Raw genomic sequence first — 24,743 nt, 5'->3', positions numbered from 1 at the left:
TATATATATATATATATATATATACTCTTTTTTTCCTATGTGACAAAATCATAGTTTCCTCTTTCGCATGACACTAATAAATAATGACACCTAACTGCCAGCTTATGGTGAATACATGAGATTGTCGCTGTAATGTGGTTGGTCCAGTGCCTGAGCCCTGGTCATCACTCGCCAAGTACGACTTCTCTTTCCCCTTCCCCCAAGGTGAGCAGCCTTCTCCCCTCTGCACAGGAAAGCAGGACTTGGACTGGCCTCTGGCTTAGCCTGAATATCTCATTCACAGGTATTTCATTGTTGTCTACCAGTTTTTAAAAACCGCCTCTAGGTTCCTGTGTTTCAGATCAAATTTTGTCAAAATGAAAACAAATAAAATGAAAAATGTCTTTTCCCAGTGGCTTCTTAAACTTTCTGATTTCTATTAAAATGAAATTTGGGGAACAAAGCTATCCTTTAACTGATTTGTGGGAGAAATCAAGTCTACTTCAAGTGTGTATCAATGTGATTCCTCTACCTGGTTCCCAGATTAAAACAAGGACTGTGGACAAATGTCTACTTTCAGAACTTGGGATGGGGGTGGGTCAGATAACACCTTTCATCAGAAGCCAGCCCTGTTTCACAAGGAAGATGAGGCAGAGCATGAAGGCGGGTGACTCCTATTTTAGATGGGACAGAATTATCTCCTTCGCTTCTCCTCTTAGTCAATAGAGATCTCTGTTTCTATAAATCAATCTCATTTTCTTTCTTTCTTTCTTTCCTTCTGTCTTTCTTTTCTTTCTTTCTTTCTTTCTTTCTTTCTTTTCTTTCTTTCTTTCTTTCTTTCTTTCTTTCTTTCTTTCTTTCTTTCTTTCTTTCTTTCTTTCTTTCTTTCTTTCTTTCTTTCTTTCAGAGAGAACAGGGGAAGGGCACAGGGAGAGGAAGACAGAGAATCCCAAGAAGCTCCACACCCAGCTCAGGGTTCAATGCGAGGGTCGATCATAACCATGAGATCATCACCTGAGCCGATATCAAGAGTCAGATGCTTAACCAACTTACTGGCCACTGAGGCGCCCCAGTCTACCTCATTGTCTAGTTCTTTGATCTGTTAGCATCTCAAGAACATCTACTTTTCCTTTCCTAATGTCCATACCTCAAATTCCCATTATCCAATGATTTCTCTCCTCCACCTCTCCATATATGCATGTATTTTTCATACAGTGCTCTCACTCTCCAAAGCCCACACTTGCCTTTTCTTTTCTTCCTATTAGCTTGCTACACCAAAGCCGTTCCATGGTTAGACTGTCTCTGTGATGCCTTAGTGACAATACAGTGGACATCTCCAACAGCTGACTCCCTGATGACACACAGATCTTAACTGATGTTTGGTATTCTGTTCACACTGTGCTCAGGGCCTCACTGAGAGGGTCTCCTGCTTTCATAAGTGTTCCTTGACAGTCTTCACAAGCACCTTGAACTTTCACCCTCCTGACTTCTCTAAAATTAGCCAGAGTAAAATTCTTGTGACCCTAATGGAAGAATAACGTAGGCCTAGTAACAAGAAACAGATTCCCTCACCAGTTGACCGGATAAAATATGCGGCCCTGACTTGCTGAGAGCAGCCTGGGTGCTCCCGCCGGGATCCTAGCTGCCCCCTCTTCTGGTGGGTGCTCACAGACTTCCCTGGCTGTCAGCCGGGGCCATAGCCTCACAGCTCACAGCACACAGGAAGCAAATGGAACCTCTGTGTGAAATGGGGCACGAGCCCCACGCCCCAGAAAAGGTCAATGCCAGACTTCCAGCGTTGGCCTCAATGACACCCTGCACCTTTGTCCATGAGGTAACTTGAATTCTCTCCATTTCTAATGGACAGGCCACAGATACCATCTGCCCCTGCTCTCACCCAGTGAAAGAATTATGCTTGAACATTCCTGAAGCTTAGTCACCCAACTTCTGCTAAGCTATTTCTAGAAGGCCTTGAGGGACAATGGGGACAGAGCCTGCTCCCTTTGGCTCATCTCATTTTGATCTCTTCTTCTGCAAGCTGAACAGACGTGGGCCCTTCTCTCATTCCCAGTTATACATGCTTTGTGAGTCCTTCACTCTGGATTGCTATATTCTTATTATCCTTGGGTTTCAAAGCTAGTTTCAAAACTAAAGGTGTTCACAACTCCAGCTAGTATTATTGATAATATTACTGATACAATATTAGAAAAACATTATTATTTGTCTCTATAGGGGTAGGCAAACCCCAGTGGCTTTACAGGTGATTATTTAATATTCCTCACCACATACTGGGACACACGTTAGCCCCCACTTAGCTTCCACTTTCTGATTTTTCTCAAATAGCTGGGCAGGGATTGAAAAAAAAATCACACTCATTTTCTTGCAAAATCAAAACATGCCTTATAAAATGTCAGATGATTTCCCAGGAACTTTTTATATTTACTATCACACCACTCCTTGAAAAGAATCATCAGCAAGAACTATGGAGCACTGAAATTTAATTCAACAAGGACTGGAGGAAAATGCATGTTAAAATATGTGGAAAAATCTATGGGACACAATGAGTCAGACACTACTGAGAATCACATTGAGTGGAATAAACATGGAAACCAAACATTTTTAGAAGTTTGATTATGTGTCCATAAGCTAAAATGCAGTTAGGCAAGTTGATCTTAACAATAGCAGCAGACGTAAGCCTGGGTCCTCCTTCCTATATTTAGTGGGGAAATACTGGACACTGTGAGGTCCTTACACCTTAGACCCTCTGCATAGCAGGCTGAGAATGGGGGGTGGGGGGAGGCGGTGAGAAGGAAGGAACAGTGGGAAGGATTAAATCAGCAGCAGCACTAGCCAAACCTACTTGCCTCATACAAATGGCATTTCTGCCAAGAGAAGAGAAAATGATGATAGAGCGTTTCCTTTTCGATAATCCATCTATCAACAGCCTCTGTTGTGTAGCCACTGTAATGATTTATGCTGTAATTAGTAAAACCTTCCCTATCTATATTCTCTAAAGTGAATTTGCAAAGAAAAACATAATGTAAATACCCTAAAATAAGAAGGCTCTACGAGACATAAGCACACACCCAAAGTTACCATTGGACATAGAGAAATAAAAAGGAGTGCTCTTTTCTCCCTTCAGAGCGTGCGGGTTTTGCACAGGGAGGGAGAGTGATCTGTGGTTTGTGCTGTTTTGTTTTGTTTTGTTTTGTTTTGTTTTCCAGCAGATAGCATCTGCTGAGAGCCTTTTATAACTGGAAAGGAAAGCCAGTGCAGGTTTGGCAGAGACAACATGAAGACCTGTCTTTCCTGAATCACAAACAGCAGCAGATAAAAAGGAGAAAAGTAACTAAAGGTCATTGCACACTCACGACCTTCTGAGTTCAGGGCTTTCCTTTTTCCTTTGGCCACTAGGCTGCAATCCATTTACATGTTGTTTTCTTGGTCGAATCAAGAAAAACAGGCAAGCCAAAAGCGATGATTTTCCAGAGCCCTGCTTGTTTAGTGTCATGGGAATTTGAGGTTGTTATCTGGTACATTCGGAATGATCTTCAGGGTAACGGCAAAATCTCTACAATGTTTATGAATTTTATTTTCTAGTTTGGTGTTTCTACCATCCTCACTCTTCCTGATTACTTCCAGGTGCACCTGTCCCCCTTCCCCGTTTATATGAAAGTTTATCAAATGTTCATGCCCGGGATGCAGCCTTGCATTAATCTGAGAAACATATGAGCAGAGAAATTTTAAAACATAAAGGAAGCAGGGTTTTTCTCAAAGTCTTATTAATCATATTTTGGAAGGGGGCACCTGGGTGGTTCAGTCGGTTGAGCATCTGACTTCAGCTCAGGTCATGATCTCAGGGTTCATGAGACTGAGCTCTGCATCAGGCTCTCTGCTGTCAGCCCAAAGCCCATTTGGGACCCGCTGTCCCCACCCCACCCCTCCCCCACTCATGCTGGCTCATGCTCTCACATTCTCTCTCTGTCTCAAAAATAAAAAAAATTTGAATTTAAAAAATTGTATTTTGAAAAGGATAAAAGACTTGGCAAGTTTTTCTTATTTTCTGGTCAACAAAAGGAAGGTCTTCGAACCATCAGATAAAATATATTTAATTTATATCTGCTATGTGCCCCGAACTATAACCAGGCACTGGAAGAGATGTGGCCTTTTAAAAATATAAGACATGGTCCTTGCTTCCTCATAGTTTAAGTGTAACTGAAAAAAATATATAGAATAATGAAAAGGCAGCAGGAAGAAGGGAAGTCTCAGGAGGCACAGAAAGTCCAGCCAGACCTTGAACCCTTAGGATTCGTGGAAAGCTGGAGGGAGGGCTGTGGCCTGGGAACAGCAAGATTAAAAGCAGGGGGAGGGAACACTATGAGAGTTTTCGGGAGTACCGGTAAAGCGAAGAGGGAGCAAGCAGAGAAAGCCAATTAACATGTTAAAAGACGGCTTCAATTATTTTAATTCTAGGAAGGCGTCATTTTTCTGCTCATTAAGGCATCAAATGCTTTGAAAGGATGTTTTTTTTTTTCTCATTTACCTCAAGTTCTATTTCCTTTAAAGTACAAATTCTAGGGGTGGGTGGGTTGTGCGTTGGGTTGGTTTGGTTTGGGACGGCAAACTGCCCGCAGAACCTGAAGTAGAGCTTCCTCATAAGCAAAGTACAACCTCTTTTCCTGCGGAAACCACATGGGAGCGGCCCACAGTCCTCACACAACCTGCGCACCCTTACTGGGTGCCTGACCGTTCTTAGGGGCTGGCGTGGGGAGCACTCAGCGAGAGCAAGAGCCAGATGGACTGGGTTTGAATTTTTCCCCTTTAGGGATTTGGTGGGGATTTGCTTGTTAGGATTTTATAATAGATCATTTTTTATTAATAACTTCAATTCCATTGGAAATGGACATAGTGCCAACCCCATACCTGGAGAGAAGGGCAATGTTTAGTTCATTAAGCTTTGATAACATCCACAAAACAATCCTTTTCTTTCTTAAGGCAGGGTATCTTTGAGGAGGCATCTGTTTTTCTGTGTTCAAGTAATAGCCTGCAGATTCTGGCAACACTATTTCTCCTGTTGTTTAGCTTTGAAATTCAAATTCCCTTTCAACTCTCTTCCTTCAGTTGAGCCAATGTTCAGGTACAGCTGTGAAACAACCTGAAGACAAACAGGGGGAGGGATCTATAAATGACAAGAGATACTATTTACTGTCTTTCCAATGTCAGATCTCTGCCAAGTGCCTTACCTCCATTATCTCATTTAATCCTTCCCACGGCCCTAGAAGTAGGCATTATAATCCTCACTTTACAAATGAGGAATCTGACACTTTTAGAGAGGTTGGGTAAGTTTTCCAAGTCACATTTTAGCAAATGGTGGGGTTAGGATTCAAGGCCCGCCCTTGATCACCATGCCAATTTCAATAGGGAGGGTAGGGGTCGGAAAAGGGAAGAAGGGACACAGGGTGGGTGTGAACTTGACTCTTAAGAGAGGAACCCCGAAAGGTGGCACTGGTATCAGAATGCTCAATCTATCATCCAGGAGCAGGAGGGTGGCTGAAGAATTACGATCAGAGTTTAGAACTGGTGAGATAGAATGCACAAACGATACCCAGAAAGTTAAATGCTTGGTCTCAGCCAGAAATCATTTGAGCCCCTAAATTCTCTACTCATCATAAATTATCTGAGTGGGCTCTGCTCTGCATGGCTACAGATGAGCTGGGGAGAGAGGCCTTCTTAGAGAAGTCAAAGATTAGAAACCGAGCATATTGTCTAAGAAGGAGAAATTGTCTCTAGTTTTACACATGACTGGAGACAACCTCCTAGGTGGAAGTAAGGTCACTGGGAGAACCTAGGAGTAGACCAATAAGCCCGCACAACAATATCGTGCTCATCTTCAAAGCACATTAAATATCTGGAACATGTTGTCGTTTTTTAGACCACCATGGTGAAAAGAAACCATTTAGAAAGACAATAATTTATCTTTTTAATTTTGTTTATGTTCTTTATTTTTGAGAGACAGAGACAGTGGGAATAGGGGAGGGTCAGAGGGAGAGGGAGATACAGAATCCGAAGCAGGCTCCAGGCTCTGAGCTAGCTGTCAGCACAGAGCCTGAATGCGGGGCTCGAACCCAGGAACCGTGAGATCATGACCTGAGCCGAAGCTGGACGCTTAACCAACTGAGCCACCCAGGCACCCCAGACAATAATTTAAATGGAACAGGATGCTTTTTTAGTAGGTTAGAACTGGGATAGTGCTGGACCAGCATGTGGATTTAGGGAACTCTCCCAAAGGACTTCAGGTCTTCCCTAAAACCCTAAGAAGTGTCTTTCAGCATGCACAAAGGTTCATGAGTTTGAGCCCCACATCCAGCTCTGCTCAGACAGTGTGGACTTCGCTTAGGATTCTCTCTCTCTCTCTCTCTCTCTGCTTCTCACCCTCTTGGAGTTATGCCACTCTCTAGCTCTCTCTCTTCTTATCTCAAAATAAATAAATTAAAACTTCAAAATAAAATAAAAGGATAAGATACATTTTATATAACATGTTCATTTGATTTATAGTCTTAAGTCTTTAGACTTCTAAATGTGAGTCTCCATTTTTACTCCACTTTACTTCCCCTGGATCACAGAAAGGCAGGGGGCAGGACTGCTAGGCACCCTAAAGAGGAGAGAAATATACAGAGTGACATTTTTTTATTGTGCAGAGTTGTATTTCTAAGACCCTGAGCCACTCTGCTGTGCAAATTTTGCCACTTTACTATTGGAGAACTCGGTAAAATAACAGAAAGAGCTCTATCTCTTGGAGTCTCTCTCAAGAGACAGCTCCCACACACTTGCATGGCCAAGAACAGACTGGGCTCTAGAAGGAGGGCTTTTACTCTTGACCAAAGGGTGAGATGAACAAGCACCAGGGGTCAGGAGGCAGAATTCCGGGCCACGAAAACTCCATGGATAAACGTTCCAGCACATGAGAGGTCAAGGGCAAGTCATGCATGCCAAGTAGAGACACAGAAGCCACTCTACGGACCAGAGAGGCCCAGGCAGCTGAATTCCTAGCAGCAGCTGGGATCAGCAGCAGGCAGAGCACAAGGACAGCAGCCCCCCAAGCAGTAATTGTATTACAAGGGTCCCTCTTCTCCTGTCTTCTAGAGGATTCTCTGACTAACACAAGAATCATGACACATCAGGGCCTGCCTCTTGAAAGAAGTGGCTATTGACCCAAAGGACCGGAGGATTGCTCCCGGGAAAGTCACCTTACCCAGGTGACTCCCACAAGCCGGTGAAATCTAGGAAATATTCAGGTTCTATAGACACAGATGAAAACAGTTTACATGAAATATTATTGATACATCATAATATCCCAAGGCTGGTCCTCAATTAATGTAAAACTTAAAAATAAAGACATTATGAAGGAAGATTGATCCATTAAAAAATTCTTCCTGAATAAAATAAAACACTATCTTGAGATATAGAGTTAAAAATATGGGCTTTTAACTTTTTGAAATATACTTTATGAAGAAATCAAAAAGTCTCAAAAGACAATTTGGTTGGTTAGTTTTTTTAAGACATAACAGATATGGTTTACTCTTTTGGGCTGTGAATGTCACAGGCACCACTTAACCAAAAGGAATAAACACTTGAGAGAAAGGCTGCATGCTCTAAATCAAGTGCACCAAAGAAAATGTGTTGGGAAAGGATCCCTCCCCACAGAACCATAAAATGTCTTATGCTTTTTCAGAGGGAGAGGGTGATTCTATTCTTTTGCACCATTCCCTTGAAAACAAACTGGGAGCTTCTCTCTCTGCCAGGGATTTTTGCCTCTGACAGACAATTCGAATTGAGAACTTATATGTCCAGTCATGAATGAAAGTGTGAGAACTTTCCAGAAGAATATGTTCTGCTGGGGTTCCTGGGTGGCTCAGTCAGTTAAGCGTCTGACTTTGGCTCAGGCCATGATGTCACGGTTCGTGGGTTCAAGCCCCACGTCAGGCTCTGTGCTGACTGCTAGCTCAGAGCCTGGAGCCTGCTTCAGATTCTGTGTCTCCCTCTCTCTCTGACCCTCCCTTTCTCTCTCACTCTGTCTCTCTCTTTCTCTCAAAAATAAATAAAACATTAAAAAATTTTTTAAAGGAATATGTTCTGTCATTTCCATTTCACGAAGAAGCTTTAACACCCTCAGCCACATTCAGGTTTTTCCGATGACTCCGAAGACCCATGAAGGAGGTGGCTTTTCCCAGGTGGGTCCACCCTAAGCACACAGGGGAACTGAAATGGACACAATCAGTAGAATTGACTGTATGGTTACTATTTCTCCCCAGCTAAAAGGAATATTTTCGTCAGACCATTTAAATAGGCATAATATTTATCACACATGTCAGCTTTCCTAGAACATTTTAAAAGGATGCTTCCAACTGACCTCCTTTAAACAAGATGCCTCTCTGCATAATCCTTAAGAGAGGAAACAGATTCAGAGACATTGCCATATACTCAGAGTAGGCTAATAAATCCCAGTCTGCAAATATAAACAAGCCATCTGTCACCGTGAGACTTGGAAGCCAAAAGGACATGAGCTATCACAATCTACTGACGCTGAGGTCCAAACCACAAGGCAGCCTGAGTAAACTGGGGACTCAAGGCCACCCTGGAAGGGTAGCCACACTTGAAGTCCAGGTGACATTTCCTTCAGCAGTGTCAAAAACCCATGCTGAAGTCTCAGCCGAGGACCCAGTAGGGTTCTGTATTAGGGCTCTCCAGAGAAATGAAACCAACCAGTATATACACAGAGAGAGAGAGAGAGAGAGAGAGAGCAATTTATTTTAAGTAATTGGCTCAAGTGACTGTAGGAACTGGCAGGTCCAGGACGGACTGGCAGGCTGGAAGTTCTAGCGGGGGTTGATATTGCAGTTGAGGCCACAGACTGCAGGCTGAATTCCTTTCTCTTCCAGGACCTCGGTGTTTTCTCAAAAGCCCTTCAGTTAATTGAGCGAGGCCCACCCATGTTGTGGAGGTTAATCTGCCTTACTCTAAGTGCACTGATTGAAATGTTAATCACATCTAGAAAATACTTGCACAGCCACTATTTAGACTCGTGTTTGGCCAAACAACTGGGCACCATGTAGGCAGAGTGACACACAGAATTAAACTCCACAGGTTCCAGCAAGCCTGGGCTCCCCGCCAAGATGCTCCAAGCTCGCGACCCATTGCCAGGTCACTTAGCATGGAAGTGAATCCATCCTGCACAAGGACAAAGTCACCTCCCACGGCCCCATCCCAAACATAGGCAAGGGTCCCAGAGCCGCAGACATTGCCCAGCCACCTCAAACCCCAAGGGCAGGCATCTCCTCTTCAGAGCACAACACCCTGTCTCAACGTGGAAAATGGGGTGCTTATACACTGTCGCCGTACATGGACCGTAACTGAAGACTCTCACTTCACAACCGCCCTGAACAAAAGAGTCGAACTGAACAATCAGTGTAGTCACACAATCTACCCATCACTTTTAGCCTCCAAAATGTCCAAACAAGACAGTCTTAAATATTTATAAAGCACTCAGAGATCCCCGGATTGGTATCACTTTGAGTAAAAACTGAGTACTTTCAGCATCTCAACACTTACACATCCTAGGAACTATGTTCACTTAATCTCTAACCTACTCTTGTTTTTAGAAATAAGGCCTTTCCCTGCTGTTTCTGATAACAGAAATTATAGCAGAGTGAAAACACTGATAGACGAAGACCCATCTCAGGCTTAGAAGCCACCACGTGCAATGGGTCCCGGCAGCCACAGGGCTCATCAGCAGGCAGAGGACAAAAACAAGAGGAAAAGCATAGAGGTCTCATCTCCTTAGAGTTAGAGTCACTTTCACACACACAGGCTTCATAAAGAGTTCTGGAGGCTAAGGGAGAGGGATGTTCGGCAGAGTGAAAAAGAAAAATACAAACAACAGCATCACCACAAGGGACTGCATCTTCCAAATTCTTAGTCTTTCTCCAGCAAGACCATTGGAAGCGACTGTAGCATCATAAAATGAGTTACTGCAGATCCTGGTAGCACTAGAGAAATTAAATTAGTCCCTCCATTCTTAGTATAATAGATTATTGACATGGTAATGGATGGTTGCATCACCCAAGAAGGCTTGTTTTAAACAGGGAAGTGGCCATCATTTCTGCTTCTTGCTGGTCTGTCCCCTAAGAGGGAAGCTGAACAGTAGGAACGGCTAATATCTACCTTGTTATCATCGCTGGTAATTAATATTTACCAAACGTTAAAGGTACGCTAAGTGCCTAGCAGAGACCAACATGGCCAAGTGGGCCCTCGGCCTAATTTCAGCCCCCAAACATCAGCAAAGACCAACCACCAAAATCCATAGCAAAAGGATACAGCAGATTTGCCTCATCAAACCGAGAATTGCCTGATTACACAACAGGAAAAAGAAGTGGCCAGAAAAGAACTTGAAAGAGGAAAGCTAATTTTTAGAAATGTGTCATTTCTTTCTTTTACCCATTGACCTCTGCTGTAGGACTTTTTTAACAAAGGGATAATTATTTACAAAAAAGGCTCAAGGCATGCTAGAGAAAAGACCTGCAGATTATTAAAGATTCCTTGTGGGACAGAGGAGGTTTTGATTTCTGATGAAGGAAAATGTTCTTCATTGTTCAAGTTGTAGTTAGAGCCCCTTGTAAAACCAAAAACTTAGAATAATGCTGTTGCTTCATCTGAATTTGACCTACCAAGGAAATTTCCTTAAAACAAACAGGAAAGCAGCATTCCTGTTTTATAGGGGATCCTGAGTCAAATCCCTTTTATACTAACCATGCGACTTTAAACAACTCACTTAACTTTTGTGTCTCAGCTTCCTCATTTGTAACATGGAGATAACAGTGAAACCAGACTCAATGTGTCGTTGGAAGGGCTGTGGGAAATCACACCTGTAAAACTGCCTCTCACAGAACCTGGCACCTAGTAGGTACTCGGAACCTGGCACCTAGTAGGTACTCAGTGAATGTTAACTATAATTATATTGAGAGAGCGCTTTGCAAACAGTCAGGTATGACGCAAACACGGGTTACCTTCCATGGTGTGAACGGTCACAGAACCAGCTCATAATCGCTTCCAAATTGCACATTTCCTTTCTGTAAACAGACCCACATAACAAAATGTGTCCCATCGTGGTGAGTTTCCTGTCTGGCTAGAGGAGGCTGAAGCAACAAGGGGCCACCCTCCGAAGCCGGGAGGAAGGTGAGGTAAGAGGGCAGGCTCAACCTCCCTGCCTCACTGTAACTGAGCCGAAGGCCCTCCACCCCCGGAAAGTCATTCTGTCCTTGCTGAATGACATTGCTAGGACTCTGTAAGTTTCAACTTCCAATGGCTAGTAACCCTTAACATTTTTTACCGTCAACTGAGAGAGAGGATAACTTGTTGGTAGCATTAGGTGCACGGGAGCCTCCGGTGGAACAGCAAGAAGGATGGACTCAACCTTCAGCCTTCTTTCCCCTTTCTTCCCTCAACACACATACTCTGCGCAGAGCTGTCAGTCCTATAGGCAGCTAGGCAGCCTGCTGTGATGCTGAAGTGAAGGCCGATGGCCAGACTACATGGATTCAAATGCTGTGTGACTTTGAGAAAGTTACCTCACTTCTCTGAACCTCGGGTTCCTCATCTATTACATGCAAATCGTGGAAAGGCATGTGCCAGTGGGTTGTTGTGAGGATTGACTGCAATCATATATTGTTTAAAATGTAGGTGATCGATCAACACTGGCTGTTAGAATCACCATCCCCATCGCCATCATCATGGCCATCATCTGCATGGCTATTACACACGTTCCTCACTCCTCTCACAGCATCCTCCCGCAAGTTCGACAGTCCAGCATCCCGTCTGCAAAACTACCAAATGTTCCGTGGCAACCAGTAACGCTAAGTGACGGGAGAACAGGAGGCCAGGTGCACACAGGTCACCAATGCGCTCCACCAGAGGCCTGGACTAGGGTAGGTCACAAGCATGCAGAAGGCCCAGCACTTGGACATCCAGTGGGAATGACACACCATCGCCTTCGAGTCACGGAGGTTAACACACAGCACAAGAGAGTATTTCTTGGGAATGACTCATCTGAGCCTGTTTCACAGATGGGGAAAGTAGGGTGCAGAAGTAAAGAAAGGACTTGCCCAATGGGTTTGCATCAGAGACAGGAACCCAGGCTCCTGGGGTCTGTCTGGTGCAGGGCTCCACCACCAGGCCCCACCAGCTTACTGACACGTTTTACAAACTCGGATCCAGGTTGAGGCAGCAGGGAAAGGCAGGCTCAGTGCTGAGCCTCACTCTCTGGGCACTACCGCAGCTCCATCCAGCAGTTAGCTGACTTTCTTCCCTCCTGGTTTCAGGTCAGTTCCTCTTTCTCGCTGAGGTCGGGCAGCCTTGCAAGTAGATACAGCTTGAACACAGCTTTTGCAATAAAACGCAGGACCGGGGTCAAAACCCACTCCCACTCATCTGTTCTCTTCCTTACACACCCTTGGTTCCTCTCCATTCTGGCCCTCCCATCGGGGCCTCTTGACCACAACAGACCTCTCAGGGAGCCCTTATTTCCCTGCTTCTGTCCCCTTCTACCCTGGCATCTTTGTTCTCACCCTCCGCATGATGCCTTTCTTTCTTTTTTTTTAATTTTTGACAGAGAGAGAGAGAGAGAGAGAGTACGCGCGCTAGGGAGGGGCAGAGAGAGAGGGAGACACAGAATCAGAAGCAGGCTCCAGGCTCTGAGCTGTCAGCACAGAACCTGAGGTGGGGCTCGAACTCACAAACTGTGAGATCATGATCTGAGTCGAAGTCAGACGCTTAACCGACTGAGCCACCCTGGCGCCCCTCACATGATGCCTTTCTCGCCCCCACCCTAGCCTTGTCACAGGGGTATCCCTCCCTCTTCCTGCAGATCTCAACCCCAGCATCTTGAGCTCGGCATCCTTCTGAATCACTCCCACCCACTGCCCAGATGGATTCAAGTACCTCTCTTGCTCGTTCCCAAATGTGTATTTCTAGCCTTGCTTTTTTGCACTCGCCACATGTTTTACATTTCTGCTTGCACAGTACCTACAGCTCTTCGAGGTTAGTGGCCATCTGCTGTCACATCCCTGGGACACAGCACAATGCCTGGATTCTCAATAAATATTTGTTTGAGTGAGTATAACACAAGTAAAAATACCCTGACTCTTTCATTTAGCGAAAATGGCCATTGTTTGCATGTTAGGGACTTAAAGCTCTTTCACACATTCCTTCACTGATGAAATAAGCAACCGTTCTATTTCCTGTTCTCCTCTGATTTCCATACTTCCTCTTATGAGGCTCTGCCTCCTCTCCCTTTTCCTCTCCTCCAAAATCTATGATTTCAAAATCAACGTCTCAACTCAAAGAGACACAGGGCACAAGGGTTGCGTGATGTAGAATCTTTGACTACTTGGGAAGTACAGTCCCTGCAATGACAGAAATATGCTAGAAGGATCTCACTGTGTACAGCATCCGTGCCGCGGCTGAACAAAGGGGCACTGGAAACCCCACAGCCCCACTCAGGATCAGCTCCCTCACAGGCACTCCGTGCTGCCCACAAGCATGAAAGTCTCCTCTGGGGCGCCCCTTCTGACTTTCCTCCCACTTTCTTTCTCCTTTCTCCTCAAACCTCCAGCCCCACACACCCTCTCAGCCTTGGCTGCTGGGACCTTGCCTACTCTTCCTATGAAAAGATGGAGTCCACCCAGAGAGAACCCCAAGGAGCTTGCCCCTCCACACACTGCCCCGCCTCTATATCCGCGCCCTAAAACCCTCCTTCTCTCCTGAAAAAGGCTAGATCCCAAGCCTTCCTACCTCTTCTCAGACATTTCTTTTGCTATTCTTTCCTCTCTCTCAAGCAGCATCCATTTTTCCTTCTTAAACTGGATACTTCCATCAGATGCAATATATCCTTTCCTTCCATCTTAAAAAAGGAAAATTTTAAAAAACCCAGACCTCCCCTAGTTACTTCCACATTTTCTCCTTCCCTTTCTAGCAAGTTCCCCAGAAGTCTTCATGGGCAGTGTTTTCAGCTTAACCCTTTGTGTCCTGACTTGAATCTAACGCCACTCATACTTTTACCCTCAAAGCTCCATCAAGGTCCCTGATGCCCTCCACGCTGCTAAAATTATGGTTTTTGTCTTTGTCTCATTGACATGTCGGCAGCTCTTGTGACAGGTTTTAGCTCTCTTTTCTTAAGTCCTCTTCACTGGCTTTGAAAGCACCTCGTTCTCCAGACACACCATCCTGATCTTCCTTCCTGGTTCCTTCCATCCCAAATCTCCCAGTGCTGGAGCATCCCAAGTGCAGCCCTGGATTCTCTATACTCACTCCCTTGGTAATCTCCATAGATTTGTATTTTGAAATACCATTTCTGTGCTAATGATTTCCAAAGATGTCAAATAGCCATGACTAAAACTAAACTCTTGATACATAACCCCCAAATTAGCTGCTTTACGGTTAATTGCAACTGAGTTCTTCAGTTGCTCAGGCCAAAACTCTTGGAGTAATCTTTAGATCCTTTTTCCATTTACCCTACATCAGCTTTGTCAGCAGACTCTGTTGACTCTGCTTACTTTTTGCCTTCATCAGCATCTTCTATTATTATTAAAGGGCTCTAAGCCTCTCACAACTTCAGAAATTGAAAAGGAACCATGAATGCTATCAAGAGGCCAAAAAATGCAGAAGACCCCAGGAAAGAACCACAATTTGCCTGAGCCTCAGAATTCTCTCCATTCCCTGCCTCCCCTTGATGGTTCTCCCCACATCTGCTAATAATATTGCTTAACTTGTTCTGAAGAAATGATACATTCACAGGAAGTTGTGAAGATAGTACAGAGATGCCATGTGCCCTTCACCCAGTTTCCACTGATGTTGCATCTTACACACAACTACAGCACAACATCAAAAGCAGGAAATCAACGTTGGCGCACACATATAGTACCACGCCATTTGGTCCAAAATGTAGGCTCCTCTAAGCACCACTGCAAGCAAGATACAGAGCGAATCTATCGTCACAAAGAACTTCCCCGTGCCACCCCTTTATCATCACATCTACCTCCCCTCATGCCTAACCCCGGCAAAGTACTGTTTTCCATCTCTTTACTCATATCATTTTGACAAAGTCATATAAAAGGAGCCCCATAACCTGCATCCCTTGAGATTGGCTGTTTTTCACTCAGCATAATACCCATGAAGTCCTTATAAGTTATTGTGTGTATCAATAATGTGTTCCTTTTTCATTGCTAGAAGTTTTCTATGGTCTGGTTGTCCCACGTTGTTTAACCGTTCACTTATTAAAGGGGATTTTGGTTATTTCCAGTTTTTCACTATCACATAGGGTAGCGCTATGAAGAGCCCCGTGTAGGGTTTTGTGTAAACATAAGGAATCAGTTCTCCAAGATAACTATCCAGGAGTGCAATTGCTAGTCTGCATGATAAGTGTATGTTTAGGGTTTTATGTTTGTGTGTTGTTTAGGTTTTGTTTTAGAAACTGCCAAACCACTTTTCAGAGTGACTGTACCATTTTCACATTCTGGAATATTTCTAGAATCCAGCCACTTCTCGCCACCAGGCAGAGCCTCAGTCCAAGTCACAGTCCTCCCTCCCCAGATCGTGTTAGCAGTGCCCTAACTGTGCCCTCTACTTTGACCCGTGTTCTCTCCCTACCCCTTCTGTCCATTTTCCATCAGCAGCAGAATTTACCAATTCTGGTAAAGTGAAAATCAGGCTCTGCTGCTCCTCTGTCTGAGACGGAGCGCTAGCTTCGCATGCCCCAACCCCCCCCCACTACCTCAAGTAAAGCCAGATTCCTCACTGTGATGTAATTTGGTTTTCCCTATTCTCTGCCTCTATTCCCAGTTATTCTCCACATCCCTCATTCCTCTGAAGCAATGACAATGGCCTTCCTGCACTGTCTACATGTGCCACACACTCTCTTGTCAGCTTCACATTTGCTGTTCCCTTTTCTTAAAAGGCTCATCCACACAGCTCATTCCCAAACTCCTCCAAGTCTTTGTTCAAGCATCCCTTTCAGTTAGACTTTCCTAGCCATCCTACCTGCCTACCAACCTTCCTTGCTAGAGCACCATCACCACCACATACTGACTGACCTTGGTTATTCTCTCTCACCCTTCACTAGAATGTAAGCACCTTTGAGGCAGGGATTTGACAGGCTGAATTCCCTGTGTCTGAAATAATCCCTGGCACATAGTAGGTGCTCAATAAATATGTTGTAAGTGGATGGATAGATGAGTCAACAATCACTAACTAGAAAAATGTGATTGCCAGCATTTCAAGTTTGTTCTCAATGTCTCTGTGTAGAATGCCATTCTGAGCACATTGAAAAGAAGGTCAAAACTGAGGCTCCTGGGTGGCTCAGGCAGTGAGCATCCGACTCTTGGTTTTGGGTTAGGTCATGATCTTCCGGTTTGTAAGTCTGAACCTCGCATGGGGCTCTGAGCTGGTAATGCAGAGCCTGTTGGGACTCTCTCTCTCTCCCTCTCTTTCTGCCCTTCCCCTTTTTCCTCTTCCTCTCGCTCTCTTTCTCTTTCTCAAACTCTATCTCAAAATAAATAAACTTTAAAAAAAAATTAAAAAGCAATATACAAAGAGCATTTATAAATGTTTCCAGAAAATAGTAACAAATACATATTGGTAAATGGATGCACCAATAGTGCACAAGGCTACCTGGCTAGGTTCCTTGCATTCCTGCATCTCTAGAACAAAACTCTGAAGCTGCCACAGCTCTGATGTGTCACATCAAACACGCAGCTCAGGAAGCCGCAAGCGCATTCCCTGATAACCTAGAGAACAAGGCACATACAATTTACCTCTACCCTTTGGTGGTCCAAACCCAAGGACAGAATCTCTAACTCTAATAATGACTGTTTCTCAAAGCCTAAAAGAATAAAATCTCACCTCATTACCCACTGCATTCCACTTTGAGCCAACCTTATGCTTGGTAAGAGAGAGGATTTTACCAAAAACAACAGGCAAAAAGTTCACAGCAGGTGTAAGAAAGTTCAAAGCCAACAAGGAGAGCTTGTTAATGGGCTGACAGGTACCATTGCATGGCATGGACATGCTAGAAAAAATTTTAAATAGGCTAATTTATACTTTGCTTACTGATGTCAATTGCTATTTTTTTTGAGTGCTTGTATGGAAATTGCCATATTATTATGTACTGAGGACATATTAATTCAACCAATCCCCCAGATACGATGAGGAGGTAGACACTGTAATGGATCCCAGATTACAGAGAGCTTTAGCACCATGTCCAAAGACACATAGCCAACGAGTGAGGCCCCAGCCTCCCGAACCCACGCAGCCTGGCTCTAGATTGTGTTCTGCACTTGGACTCTTCACTTTGTGTTAACATCTGAGCTAAAATATGTCACCCTCATTATCTTATTAAATGTTTAAGACCACCCAAGAGGGAAAGGAAGAGAGAACTGAAGAGCGGAAGTAAGTAGCCTGCAAAGTGGTAGAGAGGGTTTCCAATTCAGGAGCCTGACTTTTTTTTTTTTATGTTTATTTATTTTTTAGAGAGACAGAGACAGAGCGCGAGCAGGGGAGGGGCAGAGAAAGGGAGGGAGACACAGAATCCGAAGCAGGTTCCAGACTCCCAGCTGTCAGCACAGAGCCCAGTGTGGGGCTCGAACTCACAAACCGCGAGATCATGACCTGAGTCCAAGTTGGACACTCAACTGACCCAGGGGCCTGACTTAACTTAAAGCCCACTGCTGGCTCTCCTGGCCTCTCCTTCTGTCTTTCCGACATCGTCCCCGGGGAGGGGAGGGTGCTGTCCACCAGCTGCCCACCCTCACTGCCTCCTCCCCGGCCTGGAAGGCCCCCACACACACACTACGTGGCCTCCTCTTCCTCCTTCCTTCAAAACACCTATCCTTCAGTCATGTAGGAAAAGAAATGGACTCATCTATTGAGACTTTCCCTTTAGCAGAGTCTACTACTTACCTCAAATGAAGTTTTTATCTGTCAGGCTTCAGATACCAAGATACAAATCTCAGAGAGCATCGTGGAAATATTTTTGACTGGGGCTGGGGGTGGGGGGTCTTTCTGGTAGACCACAAATCACATCCTCTGAGTGCTTGTCTTTGTCTACACGCAAAACGGGCAAAACCACAGTAGGCTACACTGCCTGTGTGATCTCCAACGAGTCGTATCATCTCTCCGTACCTCAGTTTCCCACACACAGAAGGAGATTAAAGCAGAGCTACTTCATGGGGGTGTGGGAGGCTTCACTGAGCTACGTACACATAGTAGTGCTCGGAAAGTTCTCGGCGCATGGTGAGCGCTATGTAAGTGTTTGCTGTTATTACCTCTCCTATTAGATGCCCTGAGCGCTGTCCTGGCATGGAGCTTCGTCCCCTCCTCCGTTCCCAACTCCTCTCATCTAGAAACACTTCCCACCATTGTCTTCCAGAAAGCTTGTTTTCCGGCCCTTGGGGTGGGAACCGGGTTGACTTACTATTACTTGCTATTCATATAGTGTTTTTCTTCCATTAAAGCCTTCTGTGCCACCAACGTTACTTTGCATGAGATGACACAAAGAAAGATTCTTTAAAAGGAAGGCTTTGAAAGAAATGTTTTGGGCCTCGTTTTCAGGAATGGCCAAGCTGGTTAAAGTCTGCTTGTTGTGAGAAATGTGACACAAACTACCACAAACAAGAATTTCCACAGTACAAGGAAATGTACTTTGTTCAAATGCAAAAAAAAAAAGGCTATTTTACATTTATCAGCATTTGAGAGTAAATTTGCATTATTCTGAATGCTTTGCATGCTGCTCCTGAGGCTTCTTTTAAAAGAAATTTAAGAGAAGGAAAAGAAAAGAGAACAGTGCAATAACAACAAAAAAAGGGGGGAGGCTCCTTTGCTTATATAACTCCCACTATGGAGATTTAGCGAAAATCAACTGCTAAGCAATGTTATTCCATCTCATTGCACAACCCACTGATAATCTTCACCTCACTTGATGGAAACTTCTATGCTTCCTCCTACTTTTTCATGGGACCCTTCAACTTCCTCATTCAGAAGCCATCTCCCAAAGCATGAATTTTAAATTATTCTCATTTAACTCTTGCCTCACTCTGTGCTCAGAGAAAAGCTCAGAGACAGGAAACACATCCTGTTCTCTATTCCCTTCCTGAATAGACACTTCCACAATTCACTGCAGTAACTCCCACACTATCATACGTGTAGCAATTTCTCATGAAAGGATTTGCTCAGGAAATTATTAAAGAACCCAGATAAAAGGTTCAATATGTGCATGGTTGGGGATGAAGAGGTTTTCCTAAACTAGGTTATCCTAAAACACTCTGCTTCCTGGGAGCTTGAGGACAAGCACTGCTCTCTGAGCAGAAGGATCAGTCCCTGGCCAACAGGGACTCCCCTCAACTTAAACCAGATTAAAAGCTTTCGTGCCTCCACACCTTTCGGGTCCTGATGGCTGGCCTGAACTTGACATAAGGACACTGGATGATGTACTGTTGGAGCCCTGTGATTTTGCCCCACAAGTAAGACATGCTTAGCTGATGGCTGCATCTCAGATAACAAGTCAGAGGGGTCTGATGGGAGCCACCGCCTCCTTCTTGGCAATGGCTGTCACACAAGCCCTTGATTGTTCCTTCTGTCTGCTTTGAGTAGACTGTCCCCCTTCAGCAAACAAAGCAGCAATTGCTTTGACATCCTGTTGTCACATATCCTGTTCACAGACACAGATAAGAGGAACTGTGTGCAAGCCAGCAGAATGCTGTTGCGTTCTCTTCATTAGATTGAATGATTAAGTTACCTAATGAGGTGTCCTTAAATCCATGGTGGCCAGATCTACACAGTTGAGCAGGATTTGTGTTGCTGGTTGAATCCAGAGAAAACATATGCTAATTTTGAGTTTTGCATTCATTTTCTCCCTGTGGCTCTCCTTGGTTCCAAGAGTTCTCTTTGGAGTCAGCGCTCTGGTGTTGATCATTAGCACACTGTTCTAACAATGCCAGAGCCATTAACCTGCTTATTTGTCAATTAATGTCACTCAGGTCCATGGCACAGACTGTACTAGTTCTAGTCAATTGTCTCAGAAATAACTATAGGTTACCAAAAAGACCAACTTAAGAAAAAGTGGCTAGATCAGTATAAATCCACCATTGCAAGAGATAAAACAATTCAAAGACACCATCCTCCAAAAAAATAGTGGGGGTGCATTTTTCTTGTCTAAGCAGTTCCATTGCATATGGAAGGGTTCCTTAAGAGTGCCATTCACCCAGTATTTATGGGAAGCCATAAACCAGCACCTGCACTAACACCTAATATGTGTAATTAAATACTATGGTGTCAAAAGTTCAGGGTCTAATGTTCACATGAGTAATGACATCACCATAACCAAAGCTTTTGTGGATTTTCTCTATACTCTTGAAGCATAAAATGCAATGAAACCGGATCTGCCCCCAGAGTAATTGTGACAAAGGTCAGCATACCCTCAGAATCTATTATATTAATAAACTAGGTATAAAGGCTGCCCACCAATATAGATCATATTTGACATGAAAACATAGAGCCTGAAGTTGATAGTCCTCATATCAAAATGGCCATAAAGTGGATGTCTTGGTCCAAGTGCATGGCCCATCCTGTCCCAGAAGTAGATATATCCATATTGTGAAGATGAATTAATCAAGGTCCTTTTGCCAAATGCAATGGACTCAAATCCTGCAACTAAGTTTCCTGGCTCTACGAATCTCTGTATCTTGTCCATAGGTGTAAATGCCCTTGCTGTTGATAGCAGCACTCATTTATTAACTGAATTCAACAAACAGGCATTAACTCTCTAATTCAAACTTAGGAATCCAGTATCCTCCTTAAGTTTGAATTTTGGACAGCCATTGATCAAAGAATTATATAAACATGTATGAAATCCCACTTATGGTAAGTGCTATGAATGAAAGGTATATAGTCCTAAAAGAGCATAAAATAATCTGAGCATAACAGTATCATTATTATAGTCATCAAGGAGAAATAGATATAACATTTAAGTTTCAGAATTCTTGTGGAGACTAAGAATTCTTGGGGGACCTGAGTAGCTCAGTCGGTTGGTTAAGTGTCCAACTTCGGCTCAGGTCATGATCTCAAAATCCTTGGGTTTGAGCCCTGCATCAGGCTCTGTGCTGACAGCTGGGAGCCTGGAGTCTGCTTCAGATTCTGGGTCTCCCTCTCTCTCTCTCTGCCCCTGCCCCACTCATGCTCTGTCTCTGTTTCTCTCTCACTCAAAAATAAACATTAAAAAAAAATTTAAGAGTCATTGTGGAGATTAAATTTGATATGTACGAAAACACACTTTTAACCTCTCCAGACTTAGATAAAAATAAGGATCATTTCCCTATAAACTAAGCTATGTTGCAGAATAAGTAATAAATGACATCTTGGTAACTAAACACATCAGAGGTTTACTTCTCACTGAGGCAAGAGGCCCAGCAGGTGCGGCAGCCCCTCCAGCACAGCTCCCTTCAAGCCGTGAATCATCTCAGCCTCCAGAGCCCTCCAGGTGTGGCTCCTAGATCACTATGGCAACAGAGGCCCGCCCATAAGGGCAGGGGGAGGGACTGCAGAGTCTTGCGCTGCCTCTTGCACCTACGTCTGGCCAGAAGGGCGCTAACAAAAGTGGGGGGACATGGATGTTCAGTAAGTACTTCAGCCACGAGAGGGAAAAGCCCGGTTCTTGCACGAGTGATCTAAGTTTTCTGAGGCCATTTCTCACTGATCAAGTGGAAAGGGTCCTTCGAGCTGTCTCTAAAAGATAAGAGGATTCATGTGAAGCCCTTACTTGCTGCAAGGAGCCATGGAAAAGGCCACGACTGCAATTTCTACCATAACCACCAATGATACCAACACCAAAAAGAAGAATAAAAACTGAAGAGAAGCGTGGCAGGCCTGGACCAGTTTCTGCCAGGGGAACAGGCTAGCCATTCTGGCTGGGCACCTAGGAACGGGCAGCACCCTGGCAACCATGTCACTTGGGGACAGATGTAGGGTAGCTAGAAATGGCACCGAAGTAAACCAGTACAGACCCTGGCCCTTCCCTAACCTCTTGGAAAGCACGATTTCGTTTTTAGGTCCCTGCACATTACTTGGTGAGCTAGTCTAAAATTGCTTAATTGGGCCAACAGACCCAGTTCCAAACAAAGCTAAATATACTTAGTTACCTAAGTATTTTCTGATTCTAGATAATATTATCCTGGGTCAGAGATGAGGTATATTACTTGTTTAACTGCCATTAGTGGTCCCTGTTTGACCATTATAGAACCAATAGCCCTAATCTAAATTATAGACTCTTCTTTACCCAACTAAAAACCAAGAAGCCCATAAAAAAGTAATTCCTGGTTCTCATTAGGGCTCCCAATTATCTTTGGTAAGACGGACACTCAGGTGGTGTTTATCTATTTGAGAAATACTGTATTTATTTATACTTTCCTAAGCATCCATCCTCATCCATCTGCTTAATATGCTTCATTTATTGCTTTGGTGATGGATACAACCATTAGGTACACAGCATGAAAAATGTATATTTGGGTTTATGGAAATGATGTCAGGCTTTTTATCATGGATTTTAGTTGTCTATCTGCATGTGCCACTCTTCACAGCCAGAGCGGAGAAGCAGAGGAAGCAATGTGCCAGAATATGAAAGGCAATACCAAATAAGAAAAAGAATGTTCCTATAAAAACAAGGAGTGAAAGACAATGAAATGAAAGTAATTGATTATCAGAAAAAGTCCCAGAGATTCCTAAGATCAAAGATTAAACAATCCAAAGGCTTGGGAGATTAATTTAACCACTACAGATCTGCGAAAAACAATCTACAAAACCAATTGAAAAATAAATGGCTGTCCCAGAAAATAGAATAAAATTGAGAATGCCGAGAAGGTAGAAGCGATAAGGTAAACAACACTGGATTTATTTATTTTAAAAAGGTTTATAGCCACAATGTAGATCATCACTAAAAGGTATTACAGTGACCCAAGGCAAATTAAAAAATAAAAACAAACACTGGATGCCTATTGTCTATTAAGAGAAGTTATAGAATCTTGGAGACTTCCCTACAAAAATGAAGCTTGAGAAATCAGACAAAGAAAAAAGATTCACTATGTAACCTTCTTACTGTTATTGGTAGAGATTCATTCTTAACTAAGCCATAGATTATCTGGCTGTTTTGGGCTTATTTTACAAAAATTGTCTATTAACATTATATCATATTATGAAAATAAATAGGCTGAGGTGTTTCAAAATGTGCTTGTGCGTGAGTGTTTATGTATGTATGTACGGTGGGAGGTGTGAGTAGTGTATGCAACTGCTTGTATGTGCACATCTGTGTAACCTGAGTGTGTGCGGGTATGTGGTTGTGCATGATGTGTGCGGTTGTGCATGAGTGTGTGTGTGTGTGTGTGTGTGTGTGTGTGTGTGACTGTGTGAGTGTATGTGGCTGCATGCATGAGTGCCTGTGGGGTGTGTGATTGTGAATGTGTGCAGGTCTATGCAAGTATGTACGAGTGTATGTGTGTGTCCGGAAGTGGGTATGTGATGATGTGTGAAAGAGTGTGCGAGTGTAAATGTGAGCATGGGTGTGAATGTATGTGTGCACACAGGCACGTGTAAGCATATGTAGGAGGCTGTTGCTAACAACAGAACACTTCTAATAAACAAAAGAAGTGAGGCATTTCCATGGCCTGGAAGGAGACAAAGTGTACGGATATCTAAGGGGTAATTAGCATAGCAACTTGCTTCTTATGAGATCGTTCAGACCAGAACCACATTCACCAAGAAAGTCATTTCCTAAATAGTCCCTTAGAGGCTGAGGCCTGCCTTTCTGTCAGTCTGCTCACTGCTCTTTTTATCCTTATTAGCCCAAGAAGGCAAAGAACTCCAGAAGTAGCCCTTATGAGCTCCCAACTATCAATTTCTCATTTCCAGGCAGCCGGCCACCTCTCTGAGGAACATGCCACATTCCCTGTTCACTCAGGCCCAAGACTTCTTCCAAGCCCTTCCATCCAAGAAACCTTCCCTACCCAGCCTTGCCCCTCACTGATCTCTCCCTCAGCTTTTAAGAATAACATTTACATCTTGAATGACATATCAAACTGAATTAACTATACAAAGAGATGAAATCATGTGGTCACCTACATAGGGTGATTTTAATAATTGTAATAGTTAAGTTTTATTGAGAACTTACTATGTGCCAGGAACTCTACTAAATAAGCCTTTTATATACATCTCAATTAATTGTCACAACATTCCTTTGACATACCTACTGTTACAACTTTCATTTTAAAGATAGAATGAAATCCAGACAGTTCAAGTAACTTGTCTGAGCTCTCTCTCTCTCTCTCTCTCTCTCTCTGCGTGTGTGTGTGTTCTCTGTTGTTCATATTGAGTAAATTCTATTGATCTGTCCTCAAATTCACTGTTTTTAGCCTGTCTTCTCTACTCTACTAATTGAGCCCATCCAATGAGTTTTTACTTTGATTATTGGATTTTTCAGTTCTATAATCTCCATTTTGTTCTTTTTTTATAACTTCTATTTTTTTGCTCAGATTTTCTAACTTTCCATTTGTTCCAAGAGAATTCATAATTCCTTGTGAAGCATTTTTATGAGGTTGCTTTAAGTTGTGAGATCATTTCAAAATCTGATTCATCTCCGTACTGGCATCTGTTGATCTTTGTCTATTCAAGTTTTG

The 24,743-nt window shown here is 43.6% G+C and overlaps 1 protein-coding gene across 1 annotated transcript in view; it reads right to left on the bottom strand.

Annotated features, from left to right (window-relative positions):
* Positions 1-24,743, bottom strand: part of LOC115290543 — an 82,600-nt gene that overhangs the window by 30,454 nt on the left and 27,403 nt on the right. The window contains exon 4 of the mRNA XM_029938450.1: positions 13,825-13,933. Within this exon, the coding sequence (XP_029794310.1) occupies positions 13,825-13,933 (109 nt within the window). The remainder of the gene's footprint in view (positions 1-13,824; positions 13,934-24,743) is intronic.

The sequence above is a fragment of the Suricata suricatta genome, chromosome 4 (genome assembly GCF_006229205.1).
Source record: "Suricata suricatta isolate VVHF042 chromosome 4, meerkat_22Aug2017_6uvM2_HiC, whole genome shotgun sequence".
Taxonomy (NCBI): Eukaryota; Metazoa; Chordata; class Mammalia; order Carnivora; family Herpestidae; genus Suricata; species Suricata suricatta.
Note: the sequence above shows the minus strand (reverse complement) of the source record. Positions and strands in the feature narration are given on the sequence as shown.